This window comes from Sceloporus occidentalis, unplaced genomic scaffold, assembly GCF_023333645.1.
Source record: "Sceloporus occidentalis isolate IW3139 unplaced genomic scaffold, rSceOcc1.0.p SCAF_54, whole genome shotgun sequence".
In the NCBI taxonomy this organism is placed as follows: domain Eukaryota; kingdom Metazoa; phylum Chordata; class Lepidosauria; order Squamata; family Phrynosomatidae; genus Sceloporus; species Sceloporus occidentalis.
In genome coordinates this window covers 5,668,231-5,690,871 of record NW_028317034.1, presented here as the reverse complement: position 1 = coordinate 5,690,871, position 22,641 = coordinate 5,668,231, and the positions used below count along the sequence as shown (strand labels likewise).

Below are 22,641 nucleotides of genomic sequence, written 5' to 3'. Positions count from 1 at the left end.
TTTACTGCAGTTATTTTTGTACGGAAGTACAAATGCAGTAAAACTGCAGTAAATGTGCAGTAATACTGCAGTAAAAGTGCAGTATTGCAGTTTTTTCATGTCCAAAAAACTGCAGTATTACTTCAGAAAAACTGCAGTAATTTTTTTGTAAGGGAGTCTAGTGAAGTGGCCCATTGTCCCACAGAATCAGCCCATCATCCATGCCCATGCTTTCCGTTTTAAACGCATATTGATGTAATGTGATGGTATTGGGAGTACAGTCCATCAGTACGCCTGAAGCCACAATTTACTGCCACTAACCTTTTTTAATAAAATATGCAGATTGAAATAGAGTAAATAACACAAAACTTTTACTTTTCCTCTCACTGATTTCCAGGCCTAGAAAGTTTAGTCCTCTTAAGTGACTACAAATTCAGGAGTGTGTTTTATCTCTGGATAAGTAAAAATTAAATTTGTTCAATTTATTCCTACAGAAAGTAAAGTGCCAGGAAACAGATAACCAAATACACACCAGGACAGGCTCTGACCCCCAAACACACACACACCAGGACAGGCTCTGCATCAGTACAGGTTAATCTGCACAAAGCATAAAAAATGCTTTCCACGCTGGTTTCCCCCCCTTGTGTATTGATGCCGCAGCCAGCCCCCCCCCTTTGGTTTTATTATTTTCCCCCCAACACCCTTGTGTATTGCCCCATGTGCATTTGTGTCCCCAGCCAGCCCCCTTTGTGCATTTATGCCCCAACACCCTTGTGTATTGCTTTATGTGATGTCCCCAGCCAGCCCCTCTCCCTTGTGTATTGATGCCCCCTTTTGTACCAGTTAATGTTATATTTATTGCCCCCCTTTGTGTATTGATTTATGTGATACCCCAATCACTCTGCCCCCCCCCAGCCACCCCCTTTTTGTATTTAATTGTTGTCCCCTTTGAATATGGGTCCCCTTCTACCTATCACCGCTACTATTTTATTTTTTTATTTTTTTTAAACGTAACACTTTTTTGCTGCCTTCCTTTCCCGCAGACTGCTCTCCTCCGGTGTGTTCTTCTCCTTGTCACGAGGAACTGTTCCGTGTGAGCCCGCACCCCTGAGCAGCACGTCTTCAATTTAGAGCCAGAACGGCCTGGAGGGCAATTGCTCAGCCTGTCCCTGGTAAGGAGTCTCTCCAGGAATCTATCAGTGCTCCCTCTCCCAAACTCAAACACACCGCCATGTGGGTTACTATGACAATTTCCTTTGCTTGCTAGAAAGCGTTCAAAAAATTCCTCCCAACTCTTTGATTGTGTTGTTTCACCATTAGTTTATAGAAATGATAAAATTACACCAAACCATCTTTTGGATTCCTGTATACATAGATAACCTGAAAATACAAATAATTTTCTGTTAGCATTTAATTGTAAAACATTTAAATACACACATTTTAAACTGGCACATCCCTCAAAGTAACAAGCAGATAGATGTTATGTATGGTATATAATAGACTTGTGCACAGAAGCCGGCTAATTCAATTTACCCCATCAAACCATATTGTTTTTAAAAACTAGACCGCCCTTGGTATTTCAAATGGTGATATTTTAAGATACAGTTCTAATTTTAGACTGTTTCAAGGGCAGAGTTGGCACAGACAGGCTGTTTCAGGGGCAGAGGTGGCGCAGACAGGCTGTTTCAGGGGCAGAGGTGGCGCAGGCAGGCTGTTTCAGGGGCAGAGGTGGCACAGACAGGCTGTTTCAGGGGCAGAGGTGGCACAGGAAGGCTGCTTCAGGGGAGAGGTGGCACAGGCAGGCTGCTTTAGGGGCAGAGGTGGCACAAGCAGGCTGTTTCAGGAGCAGAGATGGCACATAAAGGCTGCTTCAGGAGCAGAGATGGCACATAAAGGCTGCTTCAGGAGCAGAGGTGGCACAGGCAGACTTTTTCAGGGGCAGTGGTGGCACAAAGGCTGTTTCAACAGCAGAATTGGCAGAGGCAGACTGTTTCAGGGGCAAAGGTTGCACAGGCAGGCTGCTAAAGAGGCAGCGGTGGCACAGGCAGGCTGCTAAAGGGACAGAAGTGGCACAGGCAGGCTGATTAGGGGCAGAAGTAGCACGGGCAGGCTGTTCCAGGTGAGGGGGGGCACAGGCAGACTGTTCCAGGGGCAGAGTTGGCACAGGCAGGCTGTTCCAGGGACAGAGTTGGCACAGGCAGGCTGTTCCAGGGACAGAGTTGGCACAGACAGGCTGTTCCAGGGACAGAGTTGGCACAGGCAGGCTGTTCCAGGGGCAGAGGTGGCACAGACAGGCTGTTCCAGGGGAAGAGGTGGCACAGGCAGGCTGCTTTGTGGTAGAGGTGGCACAGACAGGCTGCTTCAGTGGCAGAGGTTGCACAGGCAGGCTAGTTCAGGGGCAGAGATGGCACAGGCAGACTGTTTCAGGGGTAGAGGTGGCACAGGCAGGCTTCTAAAGGCCACAGTGGCACAGGAAGCCGGTAAAGGGGCAGAGGCCTTCCCCCTTAATGGATTAGTAATAGGGGTTATGCCGCACTACTGTCAATGTAGTGTTGGGAGTTAAGCTGTACCATATCTGGTCAGTAAATGTTATTTATTTAAAAACGTATCATATTTGCTCGATTATAAGACGAGGTTTTTTCCAGAGCAAATGCTCATCTTATAATTGGAGAAATTATAAGAAATGCCTTATACCCCCCATTTAACACCCCCCCCCCCCGCAAAAAAACTTACCCTGCTTCTGACTCCCGGTGTGTTGTCCGGGCAGCAGGTAGACAATTCGCGTAGACAACTTCCGCTGCAGCCGGAAGGAAGTGCAGTTAGCAGCGGGGGTTGTCTGCGTCCATCGCGCAGACCTTCCCTGGCTGTCACATCAGAGTTCCCTGCACCGGTGCGGGGAACTCTGATCTCTAACAGTCGGAAGGTGTATGCGCGATGGATGCATATAGGGGGTATAAGGCATATCTGGGGCAGGTTGGAAATAAAATAAAAACAAAATATTTTTCTCAATCATAGCTTTTATTAAAAAAAATTACATAGTTTACATGAATTAACATTTACTGGTAAAACTTTTTTCCTATAGGGTCGTCTTATATTCGGGCTTTTTCTTTTTTTCCTAAATTAATATTCAGATTTTGGGGGGTCATCATATATTCAGGGTTAAAAGGCATTTTATGGGGCACAGTGGCATATAGGGGGTATAAGGCATTTCTGGGGCAGGTTGGAAAATAAAAGGAAATAAAAACAAAATATTTTTCTCAATCATAGCTTTTATTAAAAAAATTACATAGTTTACATGAATTAACATTTACTGGTAAAACCTTTTCCTATAGGGTCATCTTATATTCAGGCTTTTTCTTTTTTTCCAAAATTAATATTCAGATTTTGGGGGGTCATCTTATTATCAGGGTCGTCTTATAATCGAGCAAATACGGTATTTATTTTAATTACTTAATTATTTTTTCACATATGTGCCACATACAGGATCCCCCTGGGTGCCAAATACTCTAGGTACGCCCCTGGTTGGACCTTAAGCCAATGAGTTAAAAACACAACTCTCCCATTAGTGAATTCACCTTATTGGCTACTACATTGAAAAGGCCGCTTTCTGAATGGAAAGTAACCCAGTTTTTCATTGTAGGACCATGAGTGCCAACAATACAGTGTATATTTGTATACTCAGCACATGACAAAATGCCATTGCACTAAATATTAGGAGGTAATTTTTGTGCAGAATGATCCTTCTGATTGGCCAACTTCCATTAGTTTCTATGCACAAATATATGGACATTATTAAAAGACAAAGGGCTAAAAACAAATATTAATGTAGTTTGTCAAATGACTGTTATGTTACATGCTATGAAATAGTTTAGAATTGACTGCTGAAATATCCTCTGCACCGCATCATAGAACTCATTTAGAAGATGAATTCTTATAACTCACTCAGAGGTGCCCTGAGGTAGTGTCCTGAAATTCACTTCACAGTACTTTGTTTTGTGGAGTAAAAGTGTACTTTGTACAACATCAGTTTACTTTATTAAGTAAATATAAACTTTTCCTGGAAGATAGGGTAGAATAAAATAATTCCAACTCTTTGATTGTGCTTCATTTGCCGATGTTTACAGTTGGTTTTTAAAAATGATAAAATGACACCTAAATATCTTTTGGATTCCTGTATACATAGATAACCTGAAAGCTTATTTATATATAGGTTTGTATCAGTATTCACGAGCTATTCAAAGGTGAGACATCATGGAAACTGTAGTGTGTTTGTAATCAGGCACCGGTTTTGAGCTGAGTATTCCCCGGAAAGACGTGTTGGAAACCGGTGGCAAAATTGCTGCGTGAAAAATGTCAAAATGCCAACGTTTTTAAACATTTATACACTATAAATATACCTTGAAGCATTTACCTTATATGTTTCATAAATAGATGAGTAATATATATATATGTATCATGTGTTTCCAAATACACAAGAAAAATAAATATGTTTCGCTCAGAGCCACCACTGCAAAATCAAGCAAAACATGGGAGACGGACAGAGGCAGAGTTTAGTCATCGAACTGAGTGACAAAGGCAGGTTCATTGTTTTTATTACATCTTTATTTGGTTAGTTTATTTTGTTATTAAAACTTTATAACAAGAGGATACCTTCTTTACTTTGATATATGGTTGAAACCTTTTAGGTGTCCTTTACCTATGAGAAAATACATTATATATATGTAATTGATTATTTATATATAATTATATATTATATATATATAATTTACACACATATAAATACACACGGTTATATACACCGATCAGCCATAACATTATGACCACTGACAGGCGAAGTGAATAACACTGATAATCTTGTTATCATGGCACCTGTCAGTGGGTGGGATATATTATGCAGCAAGTGAACAATTCCTGTTTAAAGTTGATGCGTTAGAAGCAGGAACAATGGGCACCAGAATGCATCCATGGAGGCCCCACCTCCCAACATCTCCAGAGGTCTAGTGGAGTCCATGCCTCAACGAGTCAAGGCTGTTTTGACGGCAAAAAGGGGACCTATACAATATTAGGCAGGTGGTCATAATGTTATGTCTAATCAGTGTATATGGGTGTGTAAATATATACATTATATATATATATATATATATATATATATATATATATATATATATATATATATATATATATATATACTCCACTGTTCATAGACAGCAAAAACTATAATTCCATATGAGGCAATGCTTCACTAGCACCTTGTTGGTCAAATATTATACTTAAACATGTAGTTCAAAACTATTTTGCAATTTTTAAGGAGATCACCAGTTTACGACTGTGACAGAACCCTCCATCACTGGGACCGCTGGAGAGGCCTGACTGCCAGCCTCCTCCCTATTGACTATGGGCCCTGGGTTTGTAAAGGCTTCTGTGGCTACCCCCAGCAGTATATCATGTCATCACTGGTTGAGGGGATTATCTCTATCAGACAGCCAGGATCTGCAATCAGGGAGTGACCGCCATTGTTTTAATTTTATATCAGACCCCTCCACCCCATGGTGCATTATTATGTTGTATAAATCAGCCCCCCCCATTATATTGTTAATCCTCTAACTGCCCCTGTTGTCTCTGGGAGGCAAATTAAGGGGCCGGTTTGTATCCCAATATCTTGTTTTATGTTAATGTGTGTTTTGCTGGATATATCCAGCCCTGTGTGTCTAAAATAAATCAGCCTTCATTTTGGTTATACCCTACACTGAGTCTCGGCTAGTGACTGGGGAATCGGGGAAAGTGTGTTGTCCCAGGCTAAGGGAGCACAAGTCAGCGGAGGTAGTCGATCGGACTAACCAGCTCCGTGACAACGACCTCCTCTTTCTTTTTTTATTTATTAGTTTTTATTATGTAACAAAAAAAACATTTACATAAAACCTTTCATTCTTATAATATACAAAATAGTATTGACAAATTAAATTTATAGCATTCAAGTACAGGACGGTATCAAGACCAAATTAATCCTAGATCGTCTAGGGAGGAGAGAAGAGAGAGATATTGATAATGTTTATGTATTAAAATAATAATTTAACTTAATAATTGCCAGGATTGTATAATAATTTTGATATGTTTAACCATTTCCAGAAATCCATCTTTGCCATGGAGACCAAATTGCATCATTCGTTCGATAAAAATACTTCTCCATTGTATACTGATAATTTATTTGAGCTATAACTTGAGACCAAAGTGGAGCTTGTTCCATTTTCCAAGACCGAGCTTTACATATTTTGGCTGCTGCCAAAATATTAATAGCCAAATACAATTTCGATTTGTTTTCCCAGGGCAGGTCGATATGGAAAAGAAAGGTTTGCGAATTCAATACCATGTCGATATCAAATAAAAATCAGATCTTACGTTTAAAAGTTTATCACACTCCCACCAAATGTGTATCATTGACCCCAATTCTGATTTACATCTCCAACACTTGTTAGAGGTAGTACTATACATTTTATGCAATGAAGTTGGAACGTAATACCATCTGTGAAGGAGTTTATAATACTGTTCATGAAGATTTATACAATGTATCGCTTTCCTTAATTTATTCCAGGATTCACACCATATATCAAAAGAGTAGGAAACTCCCAAATCTCTTTCCCATTTCAAAATAGTATTTGGTTTATCTAACATGTTCTCTTGATCCAATATGTTCCTTAATCGCCTAATTAGATTTTTTTTATGATGACTATTTATAAACCTAAGTTGGTCGGAAAAGTTAGTGAATTACTTTTGATAAAATTTCTGATTCTTAGGTAAGAAAATAGTTCTTTACTTGGAAGATTATACTTAGTTTGAATTTCATTAAATGGAACCAAATCAGAAATAGTACAAATATCTGATATTGTGTCAATACCCTGAAGAAGCCAGAATTTTAGATCAATGTCCTTTATCATATGTTGTACAGCTATCAATGGAGAGGATAGCGAACAAAGTTCCGTATTACCAAATTTTTTCTTAAAAATAATCATATTAATACATTAGAAACAATTGGGTTAAGAATATTTAATCTATTTATATCTTTTTTATTAAACCAATATAAAAGGAATGGGTCTAAATTTTGACATTTCCACCTCTCATAGTTATACCAAGGTAGTTCCGATTTCCGTTTTATGTCCCAAGCTAGAAAATGGTTAAATAAACAAATTTGTTGTAAAGTACACAAACTAGGAAAATTAAGCCCACATCTCGAGAGATTTCTAGTAAGAATGGAACGTGAAATTCTAGATTTTTTGCCCATCCATACATATGATGAGAATGTTTTTTTAAATTGATTTAAAATTTTCAATGGAACTGATAGAGGTATAGTTCTAAATAGATCAATAAATCAATTTTGGCAAAATATATGACTTTAATGTATTGAGTCTGCCCATCCAAGAAATTTCCAAGTTCTTCCATTGGGTAAATTGACTTTTAAAAGAATCTAAGAGGATCGAATAATTATTAGTTATAATAGTTGTAAGACTCTGATATATTTTAATTCCCAAATAGTCAATGTGTTTTTGGTTCCAATGTATTGCAGACTTATTCTTAATATGCTCAAACCAAGAGTGTTCCATGTTAAAATCGATAATTTGTGATTGGTCTAAATTTAATTTATAGTTAGAATATAAAATATATTTATTAATACATTCCAGAACCTCCGGAAGTGAATTTTCAGGGAAAGCTAAAGTAAGTAAGATATCGTCAGCATATAAAGAAATCTTATGCTCATACGGACCAGTACTTATTCCAATAATTTTGTTCGACCGGCGTATTGATGTCGCAAGAGGCTCAATTGAAAGAACATATAATAAGGGAGCTAAAGGGCACCCTTGTCTTGTTCCATTGTTGATAAGAAAGCTAGTAGAATTTAAGTTAGGCCCTAAAATTTTCGCTTGCAAATTCTTATATAACGCCATAGTGAAAGTTAGAAATTGTCCAGTCAACCCAAAAGCAATTAAGGTTTGTTCTAAAAAAGACCAACTCACGCGGTCAAATGCCTTTTCGGCGTCGAGCGCAAGAAAGATAGCTGGCGTTTTACTTAAATGTAACTCATAAATTAAATTTAATATTCTGCGTGTATTGTCTTCACCGCTTCTACCCAATAGAAATCCTGTTTGATCTGAATGGACTAACTCACCCATAGCGGAACTAAGTCTGTCAGCTAAAATTTTAGAAAATATTTTGATATCTAGATTTTTTAGTGATATCGGACGATAGTTTGTAACTTTAGTTATATCTTTCCCACTTTTCGGAATAGGAGTTATTATGGTCTGTAACATCTCAGATGGAAAATTATTCCCTAAAAATATTCCATTAAATAATCTTAATAATAAGGGAGAAACAATCGGTTCCAAACTTTGAAAATAGGGAGACGAAAATCCATCCGGGCCTGGAGCTTTATGCAGAGGTAAATTTTTTATGGTAGTGTTTAACTCAGATAATTTAATCGGAAGATTTAGTTCTTGTAGTTTTATCTCAGAGATTTTCGGTTAATTTAGCGTATTAAGAAAACAATTCATTTGCACTTTATCTTTCGCAACTGCTGGTAGGTTATATAATGTACTATAGTACTCTCTAAAAGCCTCACTAATTAATTTTGGAGTTAAATATGTTTTACCATTTAACACAATCTTATTTATTCTATTTTTAACATTTTTGTTTTTCATTTTATTCGTTAAATATTTACTAGCTCTGTTGCTACTGTAATACCATTCTTGCTTCAAAGATGTTAAATTTCTATTTATCTTCTCCGTTAGTCTTTCTTTAATCTTAAATTGAATTTCTTTAATATCATCATAAATTTGAATTGAGGGATTTAATTTATTGGCAGCCTCTATTTGTGCTAATTTGATATAGAGGTCAGTAAGAGTAGCCCCTTTCAGTTTCTTAATATATGCACCGCGTTTTATAAGATGACCCCTCATAGTACTTTTAAAGGCACACCACAGAGTTGCATCTGAAACCATTCCGTTATCGTTCGTCTCCATAAAGTCTATGGCTAACTTTCGAAGCTGTTCTTTAAAATCGAGAGAGAACAGAAGAGATTCATTTAACCTCCAATTGGATCTTGTATTGAATTCCTCATTATTTTTAATTATTATAAAAATAGGTGCATGATCAGACCAAGACAGATTTCCTATGCTAGACGATTTACAAAATTCGATAGATTTAATATCTGACAAAAACATGTCAATTCTAGAGTAAGAGTGGTGTACAGCAGAATAATAAGTATACTCCTTCACAGATGGATTTTGTATCCTCCAAATATCATATAGTTTGTTGCGAGCAAAACAAAGAGAGATCTAGCCAAAGATTTCAATTTTAAGTTTGGATGTGAGCCATAAGAAAAACTTTTATCTAATTTAACGTCCGAAATACAGTTCATATCTCCACCTAATAATAAAAAACCTTTTGAAATATTTTGAACTCTATCAAAAAATGTTTCCAAAAATGTTACTGTAAATACATTGGGTGCATATAAATTGACAAGTGTATATAACACATCATTCAGTTTGCAGAGAAGAATAATATATCTTGCCTCCTGATCACATTCCAAATATAGCTGTTCAAATTTAATTTTTTGATTTATCAAAATTGCAACACCTCTTTTTTTCGTCCCACTTAAGCTAGCTTGGGCAATAATGGGAAATCTCTTGTATTTCCAACAGTGAGAAGCACCCTTCTTCCAATGGGTTTCTTGCACTAAACATATATCCACTTGCTCTCGAGTTAACATATCATATAAAAAGCCCCTTTTAAAGGGAGAATGTAATCCTTGGCAATTAATAGATGCTAATTTAAGTGTCATTTCTATTAAATACAATTACTCTCTCCTTCTCCCCCCCAGGTCTGGTCTACCATCAAAACATAAACATTTACATTCGCACTGTTTACACATGAAAACAATTCATGTGTTTGTTGCCCCATTTAATGTGTCGGGCTATATCATGCGTAAGTGCCGATAAATGGAGATGTCACAATCATGTATATATATATATATATATATATATATATATATATATATATATATATATATATATATAAATACACAACCTCCTCTTTCTGAAGCCAAGTACGGTAGCATAATTTGTGTACATATCAAGCAAGCCGAGAGCCATTTTTGAGGAAAAATAAACAAATTAGGCAACAGCCTAAATTTTGGAGATTTTGGACTCTGCACTTTGAACAGCATTTAAAATAATTATGTGAATGTCTGGATTCAATAATATTTACCAAAAACAAATGTATTATCACCAGGAATAAATAAAATAACACATTTTACTGGACAGCTAGACTCCAAGGCCATAATTGGTTGCTCTTTTAATAAAGCTTGTTTCCCTTTAATATAATTGTCTAAACAAGGTTCAGTGGCTCCAAGTATACATTACATGAAAATAATAAAAAAAATGTTGAGATAAGAACAAGCAAATAATAATGTATTTAGTGACAGAGAACAAATCTCGATCAACTCTTGACTTTTTCCTCCAAAGGTGACCAAACTACAAGTTCCGTGAATAATTTTAAGGTTTAAAATGATAAACAAAACAAAATGGTGACAAAACAGAGGAAATGTTATAGCTACATAACTGCCACATCTGATGTACAATCTGTTGTAGTGTGGTAGTATGGAGGCAAAAAATGCATGGCTAGTGATTCAATAACCTGTTTAACCTTAGATTTACACTTTTTAACTTGCCGGAGGAGATTTCATATGTGCCAGCAATGTTGATTAGCGTAGTGTATGTAGTCCACAGGTAACCTAGATTTAATTTATACTTTTTTTTTTTTTTTTTAAAGCCAGTGTTTAAGGGTTACCTTTGAGCAGCAAACGTTTTATGAGCCATGGCTCCTTTGATTTGTAAAACCATTTCAGCTTGTTTAAGCTACACACAGGTATAATAATGTCTGTATTATGATGTGTTACATAAGCACTGTTTTTTCCCCAGCAACTGGTTTACATACTTAGATTTCAGGAAACAAATCCCAGCAATGACCCATAACTCAAAAGGTAGGTTTTATATTCGAATGTTTCAGTACGTCAATGGACCTTAAACTGTGTGTCACGTGTATCAGTCATTATATATTACATTATATATATATATATATATATATATATATATATTTATTCCATTATTGGTTGCAACAACATACTTTTCATTTTTCAGTAATAATTATCTTTAATATTCTTCATACTTTGATAATGATTTTGATCTAGGATCCAGTCAAAACATATAGTAACCAGTTTAGATTAAATAGGACAGGGGTGTCCACATTTTTTCTGCAGCGGGCCCCTTCATCAGAAATGCATGTGTGTGTCTGTGTGGGCTGCATTAATTTTTCATTGAGAGAAAATATACAGCATGACTCTTATTATATAGTGATCCAGACATGGATGGTGATACAGAATTGCTTTTTCACTGATTCACTCTTACTCACACACTCTCAATGTCTTCCTACCTTCTCACCAATCGCACTTCCAACCAGAGCCACACCTAGGCAGTTGGATTGGATACAGTGCACTGCACCGAGGTGCTCTGAATAGCAGCAGTGAATTGAGTGGAGAGCGCAACGTGAGGGGTGAAGTTTGTGCCGGCTGAACACTTCTCCGTTCCCGTCTCTTTCCCTGCAGCTCCACATCTTGTTGCTCTCCTGTCTTCTTCTTGGAGGAACGGCTGTCCCCTGGTACTAATGAATCAGATAAAGAGAGAAGACGGGAGAATAAGAAGATCGCAGGAACGTAGCAGCAGTCAGGGAAGAAGTTAGGGAGACTCACCTGGTACAAACTGCACCCTTGTGCTGCACTCCCCCCCATGCATCCCAGTTACTCAGAGCACCCGGGTGAGGTTCACTCACTTAGGTGTGGCTCTGGTTGGAAGTGTGGTTACTGCTCCAGACCTCAATGTAAAGCAGCCATCTGTTGAACCCCCCTGACATAGGATATAGAATATTTTGACCCTTCTAAATAATAATAATTAACTTGAGAGGACCATTTGAAGTACAGTGTTAAAGTAAACAAGTGACACCAAAATTTATATTAAAAATATCTTTATTTATACATAATATAAAAATAGCAGTCAAGCTGTTAAAAATATTTTGATGATGCGCTATAGAAAATTTCACGACATAAGGTTGTTACACTTTTCTTTTATGGAATTCTCTCTGCTTTGAAAGTTTTCGTCATCTGGAGACAAACCTTAACATAGAAAAAATAAATACAGGTTAACATTGTCATTTACAGAATGTTTGGCATATCTGCATTTTTCTCAAACCCTGAAAAATAAGCCTAAATATACAACAGCATCAAACGGCAATGAGTAAATACAGCATCTCTCCACCCTGTATTCCAAATGCAAGCCTTTGAGGTCTTTACAGACCTCAGCGATTTCACTACGAACTGGAATGGGTACCCTTTATGATGTCATGATGACATAACTGGAATCTTAATTATTTTTTAAATTTTCATTCTTTTCATTTCTTTTTTTTAAATGTTTTACATTTTTACACTGTTTCTCCCTGCATTGCTTATCACAGTACCTCATTGGAAGTTTCAGGAGGAACTTTTTTACATTTAATATTGTTTCCGGCGGTGTCAAGACAATCCCCGTTTTTTTTCCAGTGTAACAGACACACAGGTCGAGTGCCATTATGTCGGATCAGTGAGCAGGAAGCTAGTGATGTTAGCTCCTGCTGATATGGGAGAGCACAGACACCCTGCCGATGCAAAAACCATAGGATGTACTATTACAGGGCTCGACAAATCCCAGGCGCCAGGTGTTTGTCAGCCTGTGATCGCAGGGGCGCTGCTGCTGCTGTCTGCCCAGGAGTCTGGGCAGACAGCACAGCCACTCAGAGCCCGCCCCCGAGCCTGTGATCACTCCTACGGAGTAATTCTGTAGGCTGAAAACCGCCACAGGCAGCTTCAGGAAAGGTGGTTGAGTGTTGATTGTGGACCTGACACAACACCCCCCTGCTGCCTGATCGCTCCATGAGAGCGAAAGTGCACCATTAACCCCTTCAATGCCGCGATCGCGGCATTTTAGGGGTTAATTCCCGTTTTGTACGGGCTCTGCTGCTGGTGGTCTGCCTGGAAGCCCAGACAGGCCAGCAACAGCAAAAACGATCCCCCACAAGCCCTTTGATGACTCCTGTAGGCATGGAAGCCTACAGCAGTCATCAGAGACTCCCCCCTGCAATGGCTGGTCTATAGACCAGCAATTGCGTCTCAGCTGCCAGAGGCAGCTTTAGGGACAGGGGTAGAGGGTTCTTTGGTCTCCACATGAGGGTGGAGACCAGCCCCAACACCCCCCTGCTGCCTGATCACTCCCTGAGAGCGACAGTGCAGCGTAAACCCCTTCAATTCCACAATTGTGTATGACACATTCATGGCATTGCATGGGTTAACATTTGTCCCCCACAAGCTTGTGGGGACTCAATATCGGTCAATGCTGTGCTCCAATGGAACATCAGCATTGAAAGCGTTAAAAAAATAAAACAAAAAACAGCACTGACCTGAAAGTCCAGGGTGCTTCCAGGTCAAATGCTGTGAGTTTAGTAAGTTGGCTGATGATGATCAGATCACTCCTGACCAACTGTTAGTTTAAAAAAAATATATATGATCTGTGCAATGGGAAATGTTTGCTTTTGAAAAACAAATTTTTCTATACGTACACAAGTCAGCTTCAGATAATAAAACAATATTTACCAACATCTACAAAAGGATCCCGACCGTTACACAAATGTGATGTTCCGTTAGTAGCGAATGCTTGGTTTATTGATTTTGTGATCATAACACTTACAGCTTTTTCTTCTGTAGACAGAACTCCTTCGACGGCCACTATCTGGTATTGCTTATGTTTCAAGCTCCCTGGAAATTTCCGAAGTGTTTTAAGAGCTGCACTATCCATATTGTGCTTCAAAAGCTTGCACATATTTTCATGAGGACAACCAGGATCAAATAGTAACAGGCAATAGCTCTTATTTTTTCTCTCTTCTATTCCAACTATGGTACGACTATGACCTGGGAAAAAAAGCGATGCAAAGTTAAAAACACAGTTTCTCTTAAAGTTTAAGTTATAAACTCATAAAGTTTAGTTATTGATTTCTGTTAAATTATGTATTTAACTTTTGCACATTTTTTGAAGATTCTAACAAGTAACTGGTAGTATTAACAGACATCATTTTAAACATCTTCCCACCCATATAATATATTCCAAACACTTCCTTCTTAGCACCCTCAAATCTGCATAAATAACATCATACAGAACTACAACTGAACTAAACAGGTAAATGTAAGGTTTGGAAAAAATGACAGATCTACTTTCATATCAGTCTGTCTGGCTTTTGAGGTGCATTTTACCCAAGACATGGAACAAAATAAAAATAGAAATCATTAAATAAGCACTTGGTTGAAACACAGGAACAAAAAAAAGTGTGTCATACCTTGATGCTGAAGATAAATGGCAGGCTTTGAGGTACAAACCACTCGATCACTATTTGGGGCATTAGAAGAATAGTAGTTCAGAACCCAGTCGAACAAAAGAGGATGTGTTCCGGATGGACTACTTGGCTTATGGAAGTCAATAATTCGACACCTATGGGATATTAGAGAAAAAAGCAAAACAATGTATATGGAACTGATGACTATAATAAGGCGAGGGACATAACTAATCTCGTGCAGGTTTTGCAAGAAAAAGTGTTATTTGGTAGATGTGGATTTTCTGCCTACCACTGCATAAAACACTTAGGGCTAAAAAAAAAAAAAGTCATATCACATTTCCCACTGTAAATGAGCACAACAATAATAATAAATTGTATCTATTGTGCTTGTCATCCTCATTAGAAGACCCCTACCTACAATCTTTAGAAAATGATTTTGTGCAGAAAACTATTTGTGTTATTAACTATTTTTAAATGTTCTTTCCCCCCCAAGACCCTGTATTTAACAAAAGAAACAGGCACAAAGTGTGCTTGCTAAAACCTGGTGCCCTTCCAAAATAGTGACAAGCCACCATGTTTAATGAAAGTAACATTGGTTCAAGAAAATAAGCTGAAATTACCTTAAAATGCAAATTATAGCACTGGTAGAGGTCAGACTATACTTTTCATGTTGGCACAAGAAATGTGGGACTGTCTTATTGGGAGTCACAAAAGCGGTAGTAGATACATACTCTATACTCCATACATGAAGGAACCAGCAAGGACAACCATGTATCTCTTCCTGGATCACAGGTTTGGCACATTAAGACTAAACAGTAGGTTGGAAATGGTATAAAGCTACCTAGCTACCTGAGTTTTATCCATAAGAAAATAATATTTACACAGGCATGACTGTAAAGGGGCCATAAACGTAAGCTGCTTAGGAAAACTATGTTAAAATGAAAGGTCCTTTTATATTTTCATTGTGTCGCCTTGCATTTGCCCCTTACCTCAGCCCTCAGCCAGGTAGGATATTGCGATTTACTTGAATAGGAGCAAGTAGCCAACCAGTGCTGCAAAGGAGACTGGGGGCTGCAACTTCTCCTTAAGAAACTAAAAACCACACAACTCATTATTTTAATTATGAATTCACTAAATTAATTGTATACAAATATTCAGAGCTCTCCTCTTCACTTGTTTCATTGAGGGTCCCACCTCATTTCTAGAGATTTGTATGAATTAACCAGTTAGGCAAATTTGTTAAAATGTAAAATCAGAATGTACAAGTATAGTTTTTACCTATATAAACCCAAACCGTTTCAGCTGGCTTATAAATGTTTGGTAACTCAGAGGCCGCCCAGTTTTTGATAAACAGTTTAGTTATCCGGACAGAATCAGAGTATCGAGAGAGTTTTGTTCAGATTTCATGTTTTCTAGGTTACTAATCAGGGGGTACCTGCTTCATTTTTTTCTTTTTATATTATCCAGCCATTGTATTTGCTGATGCTTTTATTCATTAGTTTTAATATAAATAATATAATGTGAGACATTATTGTAAATGTTAAATTGTTCTTAAGGCATACAAACAAAACCAAAGCAGTGGGGAATTGTAACAACCTACATTAACACTGAACGGGGACATTATGTTAAACATTAAATTGTTTACTGGCAATCAATCCAGTGTTTATATTAATTTATAACTTATGAAGGTAATGGCTTATCAGTTTACAGGACATTTGCAGGACAAAAAACAAAGTGTTTATCAATCACAAACACTCTGGAACTCATAGGGATTCTTACTGGCTCAGAGTCAGCTAAGTAGTTCTTGATTTCTTACTTTAGTCGAAGTGATGTCAGCACGCAGTAAATTTCACATGCACCAATCCAAGCTTTGGTGCCATGCAATTTGCCATTAAAATGTGAGGCACCATGAGGATCAAAGCCTTCCTTCCAGGAGTCTTCAATCATAAGTTGAATCCTTGGGATACAAGGTATTGACCTATAACCTGGTGAAAAGTTTGCTTTACGAAGACAGCATAATTAGGTCTAAAAAATTTAAAACATCAGCAACAAACACTTATACTATATCTGACTATTTTTGAGTGCTAATTAAATATACTTTTATTTCTCCCTGTAATTAGAGATTGCACCAGTTACATATTTTCATACCTTGTAAATGGGTTTTGTAAGAGTCAGTTGTCATCAGAGAAGAAAGGAGCATTTGGAAATTCCGAAAGCCGCAACCCCATCCCTTGTCTCCTAGAGAGTTGCTGAAATGGTCCAAATGTGAACAAAGCCAGACCCTGTTCACTTCAGGTGCTGAGCTGTGATAATACCTGTGTAGCACTTCTAAAACCCCTGAATAAATAAAAAAAAAAAAAAAAAAGAGAACAGAACAGAAATTAAATTTTCGGTGTATGGAATAAAGTACTGGTAATGAGCACACACATTTCATTTGGAAACATAACATATAAGGTATGTAAAGAATAAGGCTCTTTCAACCTCAAAATCTGTGATTCTGGGGACCATGTGTTAGTGTTCATGGTTTACAGCATATGACTCCTAAAAACATTGTGATTTTTTTGTTATTTATCTAACAAAAAAAATAAATAAAATAAGAACACTTAACATAAAGAAAACACCAACCTGAAGTCTTTGTTCTACCATCATCTATGCCCGTAGCTAAAGTTTCCATCATCTGCGTTTTGTGTAGGTGAAAATCCATGGGTTGCATTCTTCCTCTTGCAACAGCTTTTTCTAGATTTTGCAGCGATTGCTCTCTATATCCTCCAGAGTTGTCCATGCCAAATTGTCTCTGGAGGAATAAGGGATACTGTTAATAAATAATAATTTTAAAAAAGTATGAAGAGTAAAAAAGCAAGATAGTTTAAGAAGGGTAATGCAGAGAAAGGAGCTCCTGAAAACTCCCTAAGTGTGTATCATGAATGGTCAGTGAGCTTCTCTTGCAAGAAGGACTGAATAGGCCTCGCATAATGCTATGTAGGAGATTCCTAAAAATTAGCTTCACCGATTTAAACTATGCATTATGCAGGATCCCCTCAGCCTTTCTTGCAGAAGCTCACTGTGGTTGGCCCTTTAAAATGCATTACGAGTGATACGAGTAAGAACGTTCGCATCTGCATATTCACAGTTTAGTGAATACTTTCAATAGTGTTATGAATAGCAGGTAGCAACGACCTACAATTGTTTTCTCTGTGAAGAATATTCCAATAGATTGTATTTGTTTTCAGATGTCGCAATAAAAGAAAAAAAAAAAAATAAGCCACTAAAAAATATCTAGGAACACACAGATCAACTTTGAAAACTATGATGTTTTCTGCAGCCTTGAGATTACATATCCTGGCATTCTCTATGCACAAAGCAGTAATGGAGGTTACTGTGACCAAGGCTGATGAGGGCATGCACATCTTCTCATAAATAAAAAAAAAAAAAAAAATTCAAGCGAACGCACCAAATTGTCTCATGGATTTTAATTTCAAACAATAATCGGATCATTCTCAGTGTGTCTGGGATAGGGAACAACAATTATTTATTAATAATAAATGCATTGGAAAACCTGACTGCATCCTGAGCTCCAAGCATGAGCCTTTACCTCCCTTTGGTATTCTATAATTGCTATTCTTTCTTGTGCAAAAAGCATCAAATGCTAGAAGTGCACAACTGGGTGTAAATGTATCACTACTGCACTCTTGACCACTTTTTTTTTCTTGACTATTTTTGCCAATGCATTCCACACACATGAAAGACTGAATGTGATCATTTCCAAGTTGAGAATGAAAAATGAAAAGAAGTACAAGGAAAGTCACATTGAAAAATACTTTTTTTTAATACTTAAATACTGTGCTGAATAGTGTAGTTTAACAGTGAACAAAACGGTTGATTTTCAAATACTTCCTATACCTGCAGACCTGAAGGTTGCCATTAGAGGTCTTCATGTGGTATTTTAGATGACTTTCCCAACTCAAAAACAAACAATTATGGCAATGCTTATGAAGTCTTGCTTACCTTGAAACAGTGTCCTCTATAGAGTTTCATTAGTAAGAGTGTCTGGACCGAGCCAGTCTATTGCCTACCACAAGGCTATATGATAAGCATGATGTAAAAACTAGAGTTGTGCAAAAATCCAACAAGCAATATTTGTGTTATTATATTGTTACTAATTTGAAGGAACAAAAATGGAGAGAGGAAATAAAGCGTTGTCCGAGGATACGGGAAGTCAGTCAAATAGCTTTATGGTAGTGACAAAAATAAAAGGGTTAAGTGACTGGAAATGTGGTGCAGCCCGAAATTTCATAGCTAAACATGGAGAAGATCTCCACTTGGGTCAAAGGATAAGTGTGCTTCATCATAAATAGCTTAATGTATTTTGTTGACATTGTTGATAACCACAGAGTTCTCACATTGGGTGTTGGCTGACTGCCTTGTCTTTCAGCTTGTACAGTACATTTTAAGGTCAACGTTACGGTCCGTAAAAAATAGTTGGCTGTGTGATACATAGTGCTACATTTTTAATAATGACAGAATAATGATGCTGGCCAAATCCATGCTGCTGTTGATAACTGTGTTAATGTGCAGGCAACAGACTTTGCCCTGATGTGCTAGTGTGATTTCCTGTTATCAGAGGAGAGAGTAGTTCTCTGTTGGATATTCCAGAAGCTGATAATGTTGCATGAAGCAGGATGCTGGTGTCTCTTCTCCACCTAGTGGTAGTAAAGAGGTAACACACCCAGGGCACACCATAATATAAATACCTCCAACCTTTAGAAGTCAAATTGTATTATTCTCAACATTTTACAAGAAAAAAAACTTCAGTAGTCCATATACCCAGGGCTGGTGCAAGGAGTTTTGACACCTTAGGCAGAACCTCATTTTGCGGTCCCCTTGGTACCGCCCATTGCATCCTGCCCCCTTTGTGCGATGCCCTTGGAGGCAGAGTCATGCGAGCTCATCATACATATGACCACACAGACCACCACATTGACAGCACCCTTTGTCCTTTCTTTCACTGTGCTACACCACGCCATACAGTTGAGGTATAGATCAAATAAAGACCACATACAAACCTACCATTGCAGGTATAGATCAAATGAAAATCACAAGCAAACCCACCACTGGTATTGATTAAATAAATAATGCATGGAAACCCTAAACCACAGGCATTGATTAAGGGTAGCACAGCCCAGAGGCCAGGCCTGACACTCAGACTGCACACATCGGATATGGCCAGAACCCAGATTGCACCCACACTGGTCTCATCTCAGAGGTCTACTCTCAGTCAGGCCGTCTCAGTGTAGCTCAGGAGCACTCTTAATTTATTGTAAACCCTTTAGACCCTAAACAGTGACAGTAATGGACAGACTGTCAGATTACACATATACACTAGTTTTACTAATGGCTACCCATAAACACATTACACCCTTTTATCTCTCCCCTTTCTCTTTGATTCTGTCCTATTTCTCATTATCTCTCTTTTTCTCCCTACCCCTCCTCTTGTATCTCTCCCCATTTTCTTTAACCTCCTTTTTCATTATCTCTTCTGTTTTTCTGTAGCTCATCTCTGCTATTTCAAGTTGTCTCTCTTTTCTTTTAATCTAAACTCTCCTCTCTTTATCTCTCAATTTTCTCCCTGTCTCTCCCCTTTTCTCATTATCGCATATTTTCTCACCATCTCTATCCCTTCTCCTAATTTCTCATATCTCCCTCCTTTGTAACCATCTCTCCTCCTTTTCAACATCTCTCCCATTTTTGAATATTGTTCCCCCCTTTCCCTATACACCTATGCTGTATATAATCATTATGCCACATACACGTGGAAACTTTGTTCTACATATTACTCAATCCTAATAGAAAATTTAAGGATGGACAGGATACTTTTGTAAGGAAATGTAAACATCCTTATTATTTAATTTTAAAGTGCTGTGTAGAAATATCCAAATAGAGAAAGCTTAGTTGTGCAATAACCTGCAGCTTCTTGAATTCTTCCATCTCTTTAGCTCTTCGATGTTGGTCTTCCTCATCCTGGAGTTGCCTTGCCAATTGTAAATCACTAGATACTTTTGCTGCAGCCCCTGAAAAAAAAAAAAAAAAAAAGATATATATATTATATGCACAAATACACACACAGTGTTGAATTAGTTTAGCAGACTCTGACTCTTTCATTACCAGACACGACTCCCACATCAGACTGAGGGCGTTATGTCTGATGCACTGTTTTGCTTGTGAACAGGTGTGCTGCTGTGCCTGAAATCAACATTTTTTACAAACATCTAATGTGTATGCAATGTGCTTGTGATCAGGTGTGTAACTACATGCTTTTACTTACATAAAATGTGTATGTAATGTGCTTGCGATGGAGTGTGGTGCTGTGCTTGTGTTTAGGATGTGGGCATTTTTTTTTTTTTTATTTGACATAAAATGTGCATTTAATGTCTGTATGTTCATGTTATTGCTGTGCTTGTGATCAGGTGTGCACAAATATATTTTTATTACTTTCTTAAAATATGTGTTTATGTAATGCATTTGGGATAAGGTGTGCTGCTGTGTGTGTGTTTTAATGCATACATGTCAAAGGTGAAGTTGGTTCCATAGCTCCTTCTGGGTAACTGTTTTCAGCTTGCTATAAGATCAGCTTGCTATGATCTAATTCATGGGGGGGGGGATTTGAGGAATGGCAGGACTGTTCAACTAGGCAACTTCTGTATTTCAACAAACTGTTAAATGCAGTTTTTAAGTGACACGGATCATTAAGAGGAAAAGTAAAATAAACAGGTTTGTCTTACTTCTCTCTACACGATGCAGCACCTATATAGGGATATTTTAAGAGGCTCCTCTATGTGGAACAGCATCTTTAAGCAACATATTCTGTCAACTATCAATATTAAAACAAGTTAAACAGCATGTTTCTATTTATTTATTTATTTTTACTCAAAATTATAACCATGACTATAAGATGAAATTTTGGTATCTGAATGTACCCTAGTTATTTGTTGTAAGTGAATTGGCAAACGTGAAATACGTGAAATAATATTATGATAAACATCAATTCTACCTTCATGAATGCCATCCTCTTCCAAATGAAGGTTTACATGTTCTTCAAGGATAACAGAGCTAGCGCAAACCAGGGAACACATTGGACATTCATATCGTTGGCAATCATCTATAAGATACAGAAACATAACACAACAAAGATGTGCATTGAAACATGTTAGAGCAGGTCGCCTAGTGAAGGGGCACTCCAGCTATCAAATGCACTTTAATATGCAGTCTTCATTTGAGAGTCTTGTAAGAATTTTAGGATTGTTAAATTATAGTACATTTTTTAAAATTTAAATATTCACTTGGCATCTTTGAAATATTTAGTTTTTGAATCCTGTTTTTTTAGCTTATTATATGGCAAGTTTAATATTGCCAACAGTAAACAACTAGTATTGCAATTCTAACAATTCAATAATAGGAATGCACATATAAAGTGAAATTACAATATGCTATGTTCAAAATAACAAAGTACTTATGTAAAAAAAAACCCACCAAAAAAACCAAACAACAACACATTTTTAACTCATCAACAGAAGATTTTTAGCCAATCCAGGTAACACACCTTTAGTAGGTGTATCTAGGAGATCAGCATGTTCTGTCCTTACGTGGAATTCAAGCTCATCAACTGTAGTTTTCACTTCAAAGCAGAATGGACACGCTGGTGGAACATCCATGTCACATTTGGCAAGAGCAGCTGAAGCAACTAAATCACCTTCAACGCTGTTTACCTCACTCATTTCTGTCTCTGAATCAGAACCAGCTATGCATACGACCGGTGATGAACACACTGTTTTAGCATTAGCAACTGAAGTAGAGGGCTTTGATGAGTTAGTACAGGGAGCTTCACAGAAAAGTGTCTCTGATTGGACATGTCCTGCTCCTGAGCTGTCTTGAAGGCTGTTTCCTCTTGATTTGGTGTAGTTAGGCAACCTTTTATCACCTACAGGATCAGTTGTATGGATCCTTGATGGACTGTCCATGGCCGATGGACTGTCCATGGCCGATGGACTGTCCATGGCCGATGGACTGTCCATGGCCGATGGACTGTCCATGGCCGATGGACTGTCCATGGCCGATGGACTGTCCATGGCATCAGCAACATGACTGACAACTTCACACTGGTTTTCAAGATCAATCCAAGCTTCTAGCATGTCATTGTGGGCAGCGTGA

At 37.7% G+C, this 22,641-nt stretch overlaps 1 protein-coding gene across 1 annotated transcript; it reads right to left on the bottom strand.

The window, feature by feature from the left end:
- Positions 1–12,145: 12,145 nt before the first annotated feature.
- Positions 12,146–22,145, bottom strand: ZUP1 (zinc finger containing ubiquitin peptidase 1). The gene is made up of 9 exons (XM_089492219.1): positions 22,034–22,145; positions 21,485–21,592; positions 20,398–20,504; positions 17,062–17,230; positions 16,585–16,773; positions 16,253–16,421; positions 14,440–14,591; positions 13,797–14,017; positions 12,146–12,193 (listed from the first exon to the last, which is right to left on the bottom strand). The coding sequence occupies exons 1-9, from the start codon at positions 22,143–22,145 to the stop codon at positions 12,146–12,148; spliced, it is 1,275 nt and encodes a 424-aa protein (XP_089348345.1).
- Positions 22,146–22,641: the final 496 nt, after the last annotated feature.

Coding starts and splice junctions, on each gene's coding strand:
- ZUP1 (XM_089492219.1), bottom strand. CDS start 22,145: ATGGATGTTCCACCAGCGTGTCCATTCTGCTTTGAAGTGAAAACTACA. Junction 17,231..20,397: donor AAGAATTCAAGAAGCTGCAG/GTTATTGCACAA, acceptor TTATTCCTCCAG/AGACAATTTGGCATGGACAA. Junction 16,422..16,584: donor TTACAAAACCCATTTACAAG/GTATGAAAATAT, acceptor ACTTTTCACCAG/GTTATAGGTCAATACCTTGT.